This window comes from Notolabrus celidotus, chromosome 22, assembly GCF_009762535.1.
Source record: "Notolabrus celidotus isolate fNotCel1 chromosome 22, fNotCel1.pri, whole genome shotgun sequence".
In the NCBI taxonomy this organism is placed as follows: domain Eukaryota; kingdom Metazoa; phylum Chordata; class Actinopteri; order Labriformes; family Labridae; genus Notolabrus; species Notolabrus celidotus.
The window spans coordinates 24,651,584-24,667,014 of NC_048293.1; the positions used below are offsets into that span (position 1 = coordinate 24,651,584).

The 15,431-nt window shown below is 40.8% G+C and overlaps 1 protein-coding gene across 3 annotated transcripts in view; it reads left to right on the forward strand.

Annotated features, from left to right (window-relative positions):
• The first annotated feature begins 2,740 nt into the window (after positions 1 to 2,740).
• letm1 (leucine zipper-EF-hand containing transmembrane protein 1) overlaps positions 2,741 to 15,431 on the forward strand; it is a 33,124-nt gene continuing 20,433 nt past the window's right edge. For all 3 annotated transcript variants that reach the window (XR_004629659.1, XM_034675320.1, XM_034675322.1), the window contains exons 1-3: positions 2,741 to 3,148; positions 13,970 to 14,027; positions 14,568 to 15,060. Coding sequence is in view for 2 of the 3 variants with exons in the window: in XM_034675320.1 (XP_034531211.1) it covers positions 3,070 to 3,148; positions 13,970 to 14,027; positions 14,568 to 15,060 (630 nt within the window). In the remaining variant the exon portion in view is untranslated. The remainder of the gene's footprint in view (positions 3,149 to 13,969; positions 14,028 to 14,567; positions 15,061 to 15,431) is intronic.

Below are 15,431 nucleotides of genomic sequence, written 5' to 3' on the forward strand. Positions count from 1 at the left end.
TCTCTCCGGGTACTCCGGCTTCCTCCCGCAGTCCAAAAACGTGCTCACCAAGTTGATTGATCACTCTTAATTGCCCGTAGGTGTGAGTGTGTGCGTGGATGGCTGTCTGTCTTTCCATGTTTGCCCTGTGATGGGTTGGCGACCTGTCCAGGGTGTACCCTGCCCTTCGCCCAAAGCCAGCTGGGATAGGCTCCAGCCCCCCGTGACCCCTAACGGGATAAGCGGTCAAGATGATGGATGGATGGATGTTTAAATGAGAGTATAATCATCTTATTTAAAAATGATTTTGTATTTGTTAACTTAAGCCTGATTTATACTTCAGTGTAGCCTACGCCAGATGTCCACGTAGCTCCCATACCTACGAAGAGGCCTACGCGCGTAGCTGACGTGCACCTCCTCCAAAATGTAACTACGCGTAGAATCGACTCGGCCCGCAAGCCCTGTGATTGGTCCGCTCGGTGGCATTGTGTTTCCCGCATTTATAGCACTTCCGGTATCCCGGACATCGGCCGCACATCGGCATCGGCATCGACATGTAATCATGTCTGTATGATAAACAGCAACATGTATCAGATATAGAATAACATAACACGCTCTGAATCTCTGTGGAAAAGTAAACAGAGATCATAGCGGGGCCGGAAGGAGGCGACCGGCTATCAGAGAGACTGCACTGCCCTCGGCGGAGAATTGCTGTGCGAAACGGACATATCGACGCACAAGTATGTGGGGCTCATGTCCGCGTCAGCCCTTGCTGCGTAGAGGCGACGCAGAAGTATAAATCAGCCTTTAGAATGAGCGTTTTATATTTAAATAAGGAGAGGGACCCCTTCCATGGAGGCCGCCATCTTGCTCTGCAATATTTCTACAGTAGCACAGGATTGACAAACTACACACCATGCACATTCTTTTATTATAAAGATTGCTTGATAAAGAAGGGGCCATACTTATCATGCATCACTGGAGCTTCTTTTCCAGGGGTTGAGCAATACCATTATATATTCCCCTTTCTACACACTGTACCTTTAAAGCACTCTGAAAAGAAACATCTATTTTTATATTTTCCATGGCACATAAATGACACAATAAATGTACAGGAGCTTTGAGCAGCTTTAATATAATATTGACTGTCACCTTATTTGCCTAATGTTCCTTTAGTAGACCACTATAGCGCCAACTGTGGCCCTGTTCATCTGTTAATACAACAGTACAATACTCCTGGTAGTGTGTCCTCTTTTGGCAGCATCACTTGTTGTCTTCTGGTTGACAGCCCTGAGGCTTACTGTTACTGCATGTCAGCCTGTATTTATATACTAGTACTAGCTCTGAGCATCAGTAAGTGTAATGCAAGTAAACATTGAATCACCCCCTTTGTTGCCTTTCACAGCAGAAGAGCTGACACAACTACGTGCTGTAGCATAGATTTTCATCACGTGCCCACTGACCTGGTTATGGCAAAGCAGAGAAGGGGCCCTGATTCTTTCTCCACACACACAAACATTGCACTGTATATTCAAGCATAAACCTGCAGTACCAACGGAGGCAGCTAAGGGGCGTGAAACTGACTGAATTAATACCACTTCCGGGAAAGGTTGGCCTTTCAAATTAATACATGATACAGTATCATGATATCAGTGGGAAAGTGAAGATGGAACCTTTTAATATATATTAAACAGTTATGTAATTTACACACGAAAATAAGAACAAGAATGTATCTAGTTAGTTTAATTAATACATTAGTGTTATATATATAATGTAGACATCAGATCAGGGGTCATAATGCCCTTTGAAATTAGTGTTAAGCCTCTCTAAAATTACCTGAAGTTGCTGCATGATCAATATCCCCATACATGTTTAATTTTTGTCTATGAGCAGTTTTTCTTTCTTTTGATACCACAATTTTACTATTTTTTACTTCACTAATTTGATTTTTTTTTCTGGACACACATCCATGTGAAGCCTATCTGCACTTTGAGAAGACCCCTGCTCTGTTCTGAGGTTCTATCTCTCCTCTTACATGAATACATGATGTTTTACAGCATTAATGAATAAAAATCCATGTTGGGGGGGGGGGGGGGTCAATAACATGGCTGAACCATCACTTGTGCTATGTTTTGCAATGTCAAAGCCACTGTAAAACAACCAATAAATAATTGATCGCAAAAAATAAATGCTATCTATTTGTTTGTGTTTAGGATAGGATAGGATAGGAATACTTTATTGATCCCTGGGGTGAATTCGGTTGTTGCAGCAACACAGACATAAGCACAAATCGAGAATACGTATAAAAATTAAATTAAAAAAATAATAAAAACTGAAGGTATATACAAATGTTAGACGTCACACATAACGCATTGCCTGTGTATAACAATTAAACAATAATAAGAATTTTATTTGTAGAGCACTTTTCAAAAACCAAGTTACAATGTGCTTTACATGGGCAGCAAAATAAAAAAAGTCACGATACAGAAATAAACATATTTTAAAAGACATACAATTTCCCTAAAATTACTCTAAAGGAATACAATTATTTTAAAATATATTTCTTAGAACGGTTAAACTCAAATTAATAAAATTAAATTCAGATAAAATCAGGAAAGGCTCTACTTTAAAAGTATGTCTTAAGAAGAGATTGTGCACATACTTCACTCCACTCCTGCATTTGTCTGTATTCCAGTTTTACCACCACACTTAAACAAGAACACCCCTTCCATGCAACTCAGAGACACATGCTTTTATTTTGTAAACGCACCGGAAGTGTCTCTCCCCAACTCACGCGGCGTCGCTTCACAAACACGAAACAGCAGTTTGACGTCACTGGGGCTCTCGGGCTAACTGTCATCCGCGTAGAGGGAAAGGGTTTGACATGGAGCCACAGTTTCCTCTGTACACTCATTATTGCGTGGATTGTTAACAGAGTGAGATAGTTTGAGTGTGTTTTTTTTCGTACCAAGTTAGAGGACTTATCGTGTCGACATCAAGAACCAGAGGCTAAGCTAACCGGCTAGCTAGCTTGTAGACTGACTGACTGACTTACTGTAACTGTTAAAGGTTCTCACAGAAAGCCTCCGCATGGCGTTAATCCTGTTTACGAGGTCCAGGGCTCCTCTGATGAAAACGTCCAGGTCATTAAAGAGCGAATTCAGGAAAGGTGAGTGTTTCTGTCTTTATTAATGTCTTAATTGTGTCGATATAAAGCCTGTAATTAAGGAAGTCGTAGTATCATTGTGTGGTGTCATGGCTTATTGAGGCAGGTGGCCTTGAGCTGGTGTTGTTTTGGTTTCCAGGAAGATGGTGGATGAGTCAAGGTGATACTGAAGCTAAGCATCCCACTTTAAATATACATTATCCTTTATTTTATTTAACATATATTAGTAATACTCTTCAAATAGGGGGCATTTAATGTGTAGGATAAGTGTCATCACACAGCAGCAGCAGGAGGATTGTAAGGATTCAACACAGGAGCAAAACATGGTTTGGGTTTGGGAGTCAGGTTATTTGAGGACAACATGGTGTATGTCGAGGCAGGCGAGCGCCCCCTCCTTCCACTGCAGTCTGAGAGGATGCTCGTTGTTATGGCAGACAGGATCCCATCTGTTTATCCAGCATCCCCAAGATCTCCTTTATCCTGTGTGCAGGGAGGAAAAACAAGATAGGGTGTGAAATATGATTATTCTTTTATTGTGATGTGCTGAATGTGTCGAATCAACCTACAGAGCAGGATTCATCTGAGAGATCTGCTCCTTAATGTTTAAACAAGGTTGCATAAGGTCACAGAATTATTAATGCATGTTGTGTTAAAGAGCTTTGTGGAATTTTGTGCAACTACTGCTACTACTCATATCTACCTTATGCTTAATACAAATTATAAACCTCATTGTGTCACTATAATGCTTTAAATCATCAAAGCCTTGTTTGAATCTTCCTTACCCTTTCCATGCTATGTAATAGATACAGCTACATGACATTTACACCTCTGCAGTGTGAATGCCATTGCCAGGGCAAGTAAACCCTACAAAGGTGCTCCTTATTAACATTATGTTAATGAGGTTATCAGGGCTTAGTGTGTTGCACAAATTTGCATGCTTTGCCTGATCAACACCCAATGATGGGATGATATGATAGGCAGGAAAACAACAACTGCATCCCACTTGAGAGGCTGAAACCAGCCACTATTTGATCACACTAAGTATCAAAAAAAAATTGTATTGTATTGCACATATAAAAGCTTGTCAAGTGGCCTTCCTAATAAAAAACAATCAACACAAAGACAAAGCATTAATGTGGAACAGAATATGTAGATACAACTAAAAACAAAACATAAGGGTTAATAAGAGGATTCATATTAAAAACAATGGTGAAAAGAAAAAGAAAGAAAAACACCTTCTCATTAAAATCTCATTCTTAAATTTCCCTGTTGTGGGACAAATAAAGGACTATCTTATCTAATTAAGGTTTTTTTTCATTTATTTTAATCATTTTCCACATTGTATATTAATACTGAAGACATCAAATCTATGAAATAATCTGGTTTTGCCATAATCTGGATTACAACAGTAGTCAAATAGGGCTATCCATTGTGGTCTAACCCTACTTCTGAACAACACAACTGAAGGTCTCAAACACATTAAGAAGGCAAGTCATTCTACAAATGAACTCTTGACAAGGCTCATGTTAATTAGAAACTATTCCAGGAGACCACTTCATGAAGCAGACTGAGAGAATACCAAGAGTGTGTAAAGCTGTCATGAAGGAAAAAGGGGGCTACTTTACAGAATCTAAAATATGAAACATATTCTGCTTTGTTTAACACTTTTTTTGTGAATTAAATAATTCCATATATGTCCTTTCATAGTTTTGATGCCTTCAGTATTAATCTACAGTGTTTACAATAATTAAAATAAATACAAACCCTTGAATGAGAAGGTGTCTCCAAACTTTTGACTGGTAGTGTATGTCACTCACTATTAAGACCTACATATAAGTAATAAGAGCACTTCCCTTACAGCCTTAGCGCTGCACTTGATTTACTTCATGCACGTTCCTATCCTTTCAGAGCAATATTCCTTATACTACATGTAAACTTATCTCTCCACTTCCTGCTTTCAAAGTGGGCATCATCACAGCTAGGAGCGCAGTCTTCATCCAGCCACCAGACCGTCAAACCAAGCAGACTAACCGGATTAACATTAAAAGTCCATAAATCATATGTGGTTAAACTTGTGTCCCTGATATTGTTGTTGATGAGACTGTGAATGTGTGTTGAGACCACATCTTACAGGGCAGGTATGGATACGTCTGCAAAGCAGCAGTGACTCAGGATACTGTTCCAAATACACCATTAGCTTGTGAAGTCCACATTAAAAAAGGTTGTTCATCGAGTGAAGTGGATGAAATTGTGTCATCAGAATAATAATTAATTATCACGCCTATAAACTATTGGCCTGACTAGCGACAGCACTTCATATCACCTCATGGTTCGATAAGCATTTAATTTGTAGTGGTTGTATAACCAGTTATACGTCTCCTTACACTTTTTGATTGTTATTACTATCAGCCGGTGCACCACAGCTCTTAGCGAGTCTTCAGAGTGATGTGGAGGACATTAGTGGATAATGTCAGAGAGGAAATAATGAAATAACGTCTGCGCTTTAGATGGTGCATTAAAGCCGTGCTTATAAATAGAGGAGAGGCTCATAAAGGGAATCTATCCGTCTGCACTGGGCGGCTGACACCGTGCTCTGGCTTTAGGCCCAGATTATCAGACAAATTGCAGCGCTTCCATGACGAAAGGTCAGTGTCTCTAATAACTCCACCTGAGACGGACAGAGCTTTACATGAGCTCTACCTGCAGTGAAGAAGATAGAGACCCCCTCATATTAAGAATAATAGGCTTTAAGTTACATTCTATGAGCCATGCACATAAATAACACATCAGCCTGCAGAAATCAGTTACTGTAAGGTGAAAACGGACACTTCACCTCTGATTTCTATGCGTTATTAAAATTGTTAGGGTATAACTGAAAAAATCCACCACATGTGATAACGAAGGATAACCTCAGATAACCTCTCTGCATGAGTTACACCGTGACGGTGACCAGCGGCCCCTTATGTCCTGCTTTTACTGCTGAACATTGACCAGAGTTCTGTCCTTGCAAAGCAGTCGTGTAGCCGTTGTCAATCAAAGGTTGTCAGGTCAGAAGTAGTAAAGATTAAAGCATTATCTAACCGTGTCAATAAACCACAGGAGGAACTATAAAGTTTGATGCCTTCTCATGTATATGTGACAGCTGTAGAATGAAGAAGTTACTCGTATTCAGGATGTTTACTCTTCTTCTGTGGTTTGTCCAGCTGGGCTCACACTCACTTCACACTCTTGAGATGCCCAAACATGCAGGTTTCAGTTGCCTAACTTTCACTCTCTATGAATGGTAGTGTAGTCCCAAGAGGAATGACGTAATAATGTGATATTTTATGGGTTCTGTGAATGGAAAGGACTGACATTTAAGAGCCACTAAAGGAACATAGTGGGAGAGCCGGACGTATTTGAACGCTGCACAGTCTGGACCCTCGCAGACAAACATTCTGTGCTGTTAACAGGATTATTTTGGAAGTGTTTCAGGATCATAAACAGATACACTACCAGTCAAACGTTTGGACACACCATCTCATTCAATGGTTTTTGGCATTGTAGATTAATACTGAAGACATCAAAGCTATGAAATAATCTGGTTTTGCCATAATCTGGATTACAACAGTAGTCAAATAGGGCTATCCATTGTGTACTAACCCTACCTCTGAACAACACAACTGATGGTCTCAAACACAGTAAGAAGGAAAGTCATTGACAAGGCTCATGTGAATTAGAAACCATTCCAGGAGACCACTTCATGAAGCAGACTGAGAGAATACCAAGAGTGTGCAAAGCTGTCATGAAGGAAAAAGGGGGCTACTTTACAGAATCTAAAATATAAAACATATTCTGCTTTATTTGTGAATTACATAATTCCATATATGTTCTGTCATAGTTTTGATGTCTTTGGTATTAAAGGTGACATATCATGCAAAATTGACTTTTTAATGGTTCTCTACCTGAAATATGTGTCCCTGTCTACAAACCCCCCGAGAATGAAAAAATCCATTCTGCCCCTGTTCTGATTTCTCCACCTTTCTGTAAATGTGTGTAAAACGAGCCGTTTCAGACTTCCATGTTTTTGTTACGTAACAACAATATCCGGTCTGTCACGGAGTCAGAGCTCGGAGCTTGTTCAGCCCATAGACTGTATAAACTAATACTGAATCCCCCCTCCGTTTTTCATTACCTGCACAAATGTGTGCTAACAAGGAGCTTAGGAGGGAGGCATGCTAGTTGTAGGCTGTCTTAATAAACACAAAGGTCGGTTTTACTCCCCACGTCTGCAGATTTGAAGATCGAGTGGATGATTTTTATTTTTCATGGATAAGTGCTAGCGCTAGTTAGCATAGCTACATAGCTACATGTCGTAGCTGTAGCTGTGTACCAAGACACACGTCGACATTCTGACAAATAAAACAACAAGAAACACAGAATCTGTGACCAATCCTTCAGAAAGGTCCCGCTGCCTTTCTGTTAGAGGTCGGTTTTACTCCCCACGTCTGCAGATTTGATTTTCTAGTGGATGATTTTTATTTATCATAGATAAGTGCTAGCGCTAGTTAGCATAGCTACATAGCTACATGTCGTAGCTGTGTACCAAGACACACGTCGACATACTGATAAATAAAACAACAAGAAACACTAAATCTGTGACCAATCCTTCAGAAAAGTTCTGCTGCAGGTGCCTCTCCGTCAGGATCAGATTCTGGATCAGATTCAGAGGGTTGAAGTAACGTGATCTCTGAGCAGCCGTGTATATTCAGCCAACATGTAAACATTAGATCAACGTGCTGGACAGCCGAGGCCACATCCACTTCCTGAGGGGGCGTGGTCAGAGAGAAAACAGAGTGTTCTGAGGAGGACTGAAGAAGAGGGCTTTTCAGGCAGACCAAAATCTGATTTCAAAGTGTTTTTTTGAGCATAAACTTTAAAGACATGTTTTGGGGACCTCTTAGACCAATATATATTAATGAAAAAAGCGTGATACGTCACCTTTAATCTACAGTGTTTCAAGTAATTAAGATAAATACAAACCCTTGAATGAGAAGGTGTTTCCAAGCTTTTGACTGAAGTTAGTGTAGCCTTGGATCTGCATGCACAGCTCATGATAGAGCTGTTCAGTGATCTGGCAGTGGAAGAAACATCTGTCACGGGTGTTTTCCAGTTGATAAACCAATTATGCGCCCTACCAACAGTCATGCTCCATCACTGCTACAGTTACACTCTGATGCAAACATGTGAGCTCACATCTTTGATGAAACGACACATTACTAAGAGGATTGTGTGCTCAGGTCATGATTTAAAAACTGCATGAATGGATTGCTTTTGTGCGAGTCACAGCTGTAATGAAGTAGCGGTAGAAGTAGTCTCAATCCAGACTAATCACAAGCTCACGTCCCAGATCTGACTCCAGGCCCGTTTTGGTGTCATGCACTGAATGAGGAAGTGTTATTAAGCTGCAGTTTTAGCGCTCCACAGCCAGACAGCTGCAGGATGCAGGTCACACACGCGGGCACTGCTGCACGTAAAAAAGCAGGCCGTGATAGCATGACCATGTCATGACCTTTCCTGGCTAGAGCCGGTTTATTTTGAGTCAAGACCAAATGTAGGGCATCACCATAGTAAACAAAGACCACAACGGCCTATTTATACTTCAGATGACGATACTAAAGGGACAGTAATGCTGAAGATGTCATCATCAGTCACATATTTCTCTAGCATTGTTGTCATCAACCTACAGATTCTGCAGAACTGTAATTAAGTCCCTGGGAGTTCGGATCAGCAACATTTTTAGGTCACTCAACCTGTTTTTATAGCAACGTCATTGACCTACACACAAACATAATATCTGATGTATGCCCTCACACCTCGCCTGAATACAAAGGAGTTCATCACAGCAGGTTCAGTCAACAAACTTGATTTTACATGACTGTGGATAGTACAAAAACTTTCTTTTACTGGATCATTTTGTTGTTTAATTCAGCTTGAATGTGGTTTTGTGCATGACTCGCATCCTCCTCTGTGTTCTGTTATTTTCTGGCAACAGAGCAAGAAACAACTGCTCACCATAGAAACAGAAAGGGAAACTATGCCAAACTGTTCAGTCTTGTTCACTATTGTTATTTCTCCACTCTGTGTGAACAGTTATTGCATATCTCAAACCCTCATGGAGATTCTACTTTCTGCCTCTTTAAAGGGAGTTGTCCTCTTCTTATGCAAGAGAGTCTGAGAGTGGAGGGCTCACATGCTCTGCAGATTGATTTTGGGTCGTATTCCTTAAAGTGGCCTGACCGTAAAAATTCACTCAGAGTACTTCAGAGTGCACTTACTGCACCAGGTGAGGTGATAACATGAATAATGTTTGTTTTTCAAAGCTTAGATTGCCTCCTAAAATATTTTATAGTGCTTAAAATCCAAAGATAATGTAAGTTAAGAGAAGGTGGAGTGGAACAAAATGGAAAATATTCTCAGATTTCCTTTTAAAAAAAACACACAGTAACATTTATTCATTATTAAAGGTGCAGTGTGTGTAGTATTTATCAGGATTCACAAAATAGACTTCATAGAAATAGAAAAAAGGGGTGCTGGTGGCCTAGCGGTCTAAGCGCCCCACATACAGAGGCTACAGTCCTCGTTGCAGGGGTCGCTGGTTCCAATCCCCAGCCGGTAGACCATTTCCTGCATGTCTTCCCTCTCTCTCTGCTCCCTACATTTCCTGTCTCTCTTCAGTTGTCCTATAAAATAAAGGCAAAAAGGCCAAAAAATATATTAAAAAAAAAAAGAAATAGAATATAGTGTCCATGATAATGTATTTTTTTGGGGGGGTTGCCTTTATTGATAGGACAGTTGAGGAGAGACAGGAAATGTGGGGAGTGGAGAGTGGGAGAAGACATGCAGGAAATGGTTGCGGCGGGGAGTCTAACAGGCGACCTCTGCAACGAGGACTATAGCCTCTGTATGTGGGGAGCTTAGACCCCTAGGTCACCAGTGCTCCAGTGTCCATATTAATGTTTAAATCAGTGTCAAATTGTTTTGGTTTTCTAAGAATCAGCCTTTTATATCTACATAAGGAGCTAAACCCCTTCCATATAGGTCGCCATCTTGAACCGTCATGTTTCTACGGCAGAACAGAACGGACAAACTTGTAGCATTTGCTTTTTTTAAAGATAAGCGAGTAGCAGCGTGAAAAGCACCTGTTGTAAGAAGAAGAAGAAGAAGAGAGTGTGCTCAAAATAATTTGTATGAGGGATGTTTCTGGTGGTAAAGACTTGACATATGGAAGGTCATACTTATCATGCATGAAGGAGCTTCTTGGCCTTATAAGGCTGCCGCTTCACGGACAAGAGGGGTGAGCAGGGGAGCGTTTCAATCTAGAATCTGACTGCTTTTCCATGAAACGGCATACTTATTTAAGATGAGTGTGTGCTATATCTTCCTCGTGATGTATGACAAAGAAATACCTTCATCCAGTGCATAGTCATTCAGAGTTCTCTAACCTGTTATTATGTAGTGATACAAATAATATCTGTGCAGCCAGTTTAACAGCATTAATATCACCCTCTTGTTTCGTATCTTGGACTGAAATAAGTGTCAAAATGAAACCAAAACCCCTGCCTGATAAAACCACAGAGGAAACCCTGCAGCAGAGTGAAGCAGCGTTCACAGTCCAGGTGAATCAGAAACTGTTAGCCTCTCTGCTGTACTTCCAGGGTTTTCTTTCTGAACTACAGCTGCCGGCCACTCAGCCACAAAGGTGACACTGTTCCAGTAAACTCTGTGTCCTCCTGGCTGCTGACCAGTCACAGCCTGTCATGTTCAACTAGGCCTTACTGGATTCACTCCAGCCGGCCATGTGAGGACCAGAGAGGAGGCGTGGCTTGGCCATGTGCTCTGAGATGATTGGTTCAAAGTGTCTCACCACTCCGCCTTTACTCGGTATTTGCGTCACACTGATGGCGGCTTTAGGGCAGGGGGAGCCTCACTGTGGGCCCCTCTGAGGGTGAGGGAATTATGCCTCCAAGAAGGATCTTTGTAAAGACCTCGACAGGGGGATGATGAATGCTCTGGGTTTAGCAGATACAAAACACCACAGAATGTATGCTTTTTAAGTAATTAAAAAAGTGGATAAGATAATCTCTGAAGAGAATGTGGAAAATAACACTTAGAGGAAATAATTCACCAGAAATACCTTTTTAAAAATCAATCTTTGTTCATTTTGGATAAGCTAATTTATTTTAACATCTGGATCAAACCTTTTGTCTAGCAATTTTATTACCAAAGGATGAAAGAATTGCCTCAATAAAAAATAAAGGAACTGTTAGATTAATACTGAAGACATCAAAACTATGAAATAATCTGGTTTTGCCATAATCTGGATTACAACAGTAGTCAAATAGGGCTTTCCATTGTGTACTAACCCTACCTCTGAACAACACAACTGATGGTCTCAAACACATTAAGAAGGCAAGTCATTCTACAAATGAACTCTTGACAAGGCTCATGTTAATTAGAAACCATTCCAGGAGACCACTTCATGAAGCAGACTGAGAGAATACCAAGAGTGTGTAAAGCTGTCATGAAGGAAAAAGGGGGCTACTTTACAGAATCTAAAATATAAAACATATTCTGCTTTGTTTAACACTTTTTTTTTTAGTTCATAGTTTTGATGTCTTCAGTATTAATCTACAGTGTTTACAATAATTAAAATAAATACAAACCCTTGAATGAGAAGGTGTTTCCAAACTTTTGACTGGTAGTGTATGTCACTCACTATTAAGACCTACATATAAGTAATAAGAGCACTTCCCTAACAGCCTTAACACTGCACTTGATTTACTTCATGCACGTTCCTATCCTTTCAGAGAAATATTCCTTATTCTACATGTAAACTTGTCTCTCCACTTCCTGCTTTCAAAGTGGGCATCATCACAGCTAGGAACACAGTCTTCATCCAGCCACCAGGCCGTCAAACCAAGCAGACTTACTGGACTAACAGTAAAAGTCCATAAATCAGATGTGGTTAAACTTGTGTCCCTGATATTGTTGTTGATGAGACTGTGAATGTGTTGAGACCACATGGTAGAGGGCAGGTATGGAAACGTCTGCAAAGAAGCAGTGACTCAGGATACTGTTCCAAATACACCATTAGCTGGTGAAGTCCACATTAAAAAAGGTTGTTCATCAAGTGAAGTGGATGAAATTGTGTCATCAGAATAATAATTAATTATCACGCCTATAAACTATTGGCCTGACTAGCGACAGCACTTCATATCACCTCATGGTTTGATAAGCATTTCACTTTTTTTTTAATGAAATAATTCCATATATGTTCTTTCATAGTTCTGATGTCTTTGGTATTAATCTGCAGTGTTTTAAATAATAAAAATAAATACAAACCCTTGAATGAGAAGGTGTTTCCAAACGTTTGACTTGTAGTGTATGTGTTTTAAGTACTTAGAAAATGTGGATAGGATTATATCTGAAGTGAATGTGGAGAACAATCTGGAGGAGGAAATAATTCACCAGAAAAACCTTTTTAAAACCATTTTTTGTTCATTTTGGATAAGCTAATTTATTTATACTGCTGGATCAAACTTTTCTCCTAGCATTTTTATTACCACAGGATAAAGGAATGGCCTCCATAAAAAGTAAAGGACCTGTTTGAACTTCTATATTGAGACAGCAGTGCACAGGAAAAAACAATGTCAGGTCAAAATAAGTTTGATTTCCTCGGCTGTCCATAGGTTTTTTTTCATTATTTAGGAACTTAATTATTTTTTAGAGGGTGTACATTTTGCAAAGAAGGGCAATAAGAGTATCAAAGAGTGAGACTTTGGGCAAGTGGAAAAAATGCCTCTGTCTCGTGTAACACATTCTGAAAAAGTCCGTTATGAAAGGAATGAAGAGTGACTTCAGTTTTTATCATGTCAGTGCTACATCACTTCAATAAGTGCGTTTTGACCTGTGTCATAGCACAGGGGTTCTCAAAGTTTGGTTCGAGACCCCCTTGGGGGTCACGAGACACCAGTAGGGGGTCACAAAATCTCTCCATGTTTTTTTAATAATCTAAACTTGCTTATTTTACCCATTATTGTAAAAATGTAGACACAAATAGTTGTTACATTTGAAATAAAACCCTGCAAATAAGTACATTTCATTAGTTTTCTGCCTTTCTTTGTTGCCTGATGACTCCTAAAGTGAGGGTTAGCTGACAGTTGATTAACAAAAGTATTGGTTGCAGCAAGTTACATCACAACAGCACAGGAAACACAGTCACATGAGCATGTAGGTAAACTCATTTTGAAGCAACATTTAACCACTTCGAGGGACAGTGGGGGTCACAAGTCTTTGGCACCAATATTTTGGGAGTCCGAGGCTGAAAAGTTTGGGAACCCCTGTCATAGCAGAGTGAGAGACTTCAGAAATAAAGAGACATTCATCTTGCTCATCTGGAGTGTGCCCTAAGTGTGTTTGTGTCTCTCTGAAGCCTCTCACACACTTCCTTACACCTAAACTCTGTAACAGTGTAACGTTGACGTTGCAGTGTGTGCTTTCACATTGCATTACTCGGACATGCCCGTACACACCGAGCTGTCCTGTCCTGCCCTGCCAGCTCTGACGCCACACACTGCCACTATCTTCCCCCTCATTACGCCTCTGTTACAACCTCCAAGAGAGGAATCATTGGTGGAACAAGTTTTCCTCACCATTCTGCCTCCTACACATTAGAGATGAGGCGTAACAGGGGCTTAAGTATGTGGCCTTGAAATGCCAGTGTCTGCTCAGTGGCCTCTTATCAAAACATCAACTCATGTTTTTCTTTTTTTTTTCTTTCAGGGAAACTACAAGATGGAGCCTGTTTCAACTGCACAGCGCTCAGACTCTCCAGTCAGAAGTAAGCTGCCTAAAATGCCGGGCTTATTAAGGGTCTGGGATCCCTGGGAACATCTGAAGATACTGCATATATGAAGACACTGAAGATCTGCATGCTTGATAAATTCACATTATCAAACTTCAATCCAGTGTCAGAGTCTTTAGAGTTTTGTGTTTATTTCCATTGCGTCTGATATTTAATCTAGAGGGAATGTTGATTGTTCAAAAATGAGCACACCTTTACTTTTTCAAACACTAACATCAATTTAGAGATTACGTCTGAAAGGCTTCTTGAATGCAACTTCATGCTAGAAAACACACCAAAATCACACACTTTATTCCTTCAGTACTGTTTAAAGAGTTCCCTTAATGAAAGTGACAGAAGCAGAACCTTTGAGGGGGAAACTTCAAACTGTATGCTCCTTTTGCACACAAGTCTTGTTATAATATTGTTCTCATGTGTGCAACAATTATTTAAGTTGCACCGTTTTAAGGCAGTGTTATTTTTAACAGCCCCAAATTAAGTCTAAACTTTGTACTCTTCTTCCTGCCTCCTCCTCAGACTCGATGGACTCCGACTCGGCAGCCCAGCACAGATCTCTTCCTTCAGCTCCCCCCTCTCCTTGTCAGACTGCTTCACGGGCCCGTCCCAGAGCTCCGACTCACAACGACTCTACTGCGCTTCAGTGCCGGGCGTCTCCTCTTCACCTTACCCCGCCATCACATCGGGTCCCCAGTGGACGATAGTGCAACCACAGGACATCGCCGGCGTCCGGTGGATACACACCTCCAGGAGAAGACTGGATGATTCGAAGGTGGAGAAGTCTCTGCGTTCGTTAAAGGACAAGTCGAAGAAGCTGGAGGAAGGAGGGCCCGTGTACAGCCCGACGTTGGATGCAGAACCTGTGAGAAGGACGCTCAGGCAGTGGGTTGTAGATGAAATCAAACACTATTATCACGGCTTCAGGCTGCTGTGGATTGATACCACTATTGCCGGGCGGATGCTGTGGAGGGTGCTGAACGGACATCCACTGTCCCGCCGCGAGAGGAGACAGGTGAGATCTGCAGGAAAGGAAACTGTAGTTTAGAAAAGCTACCTCTGGCTTTCTTTAGTTAAATCAAATATGGGTTGTAAAGCACTTGTAGATGAAACCGTTGACTGCATATAAATTAGGACTTCCCCCCCTCCCGCTGTTCAAAAGTGATGCAAAATTACTCTCTGCAACAGGTGCTGATATCTTATGCTGTGTTGGATCCAGAGTCTGCACAGTACAGATCAGCTGATGCAGCTCTGTCCCTTTCATTAACTAGAAAACACATTTAACTTCCTGATTTAACAGCAAAGATCCCTCAGGTCTGCACAGTCCAGCAGAACAGCTTCTTGTGGCTGGTGTAACAGACACTCGGTTATGGAAAAAGTAATGAC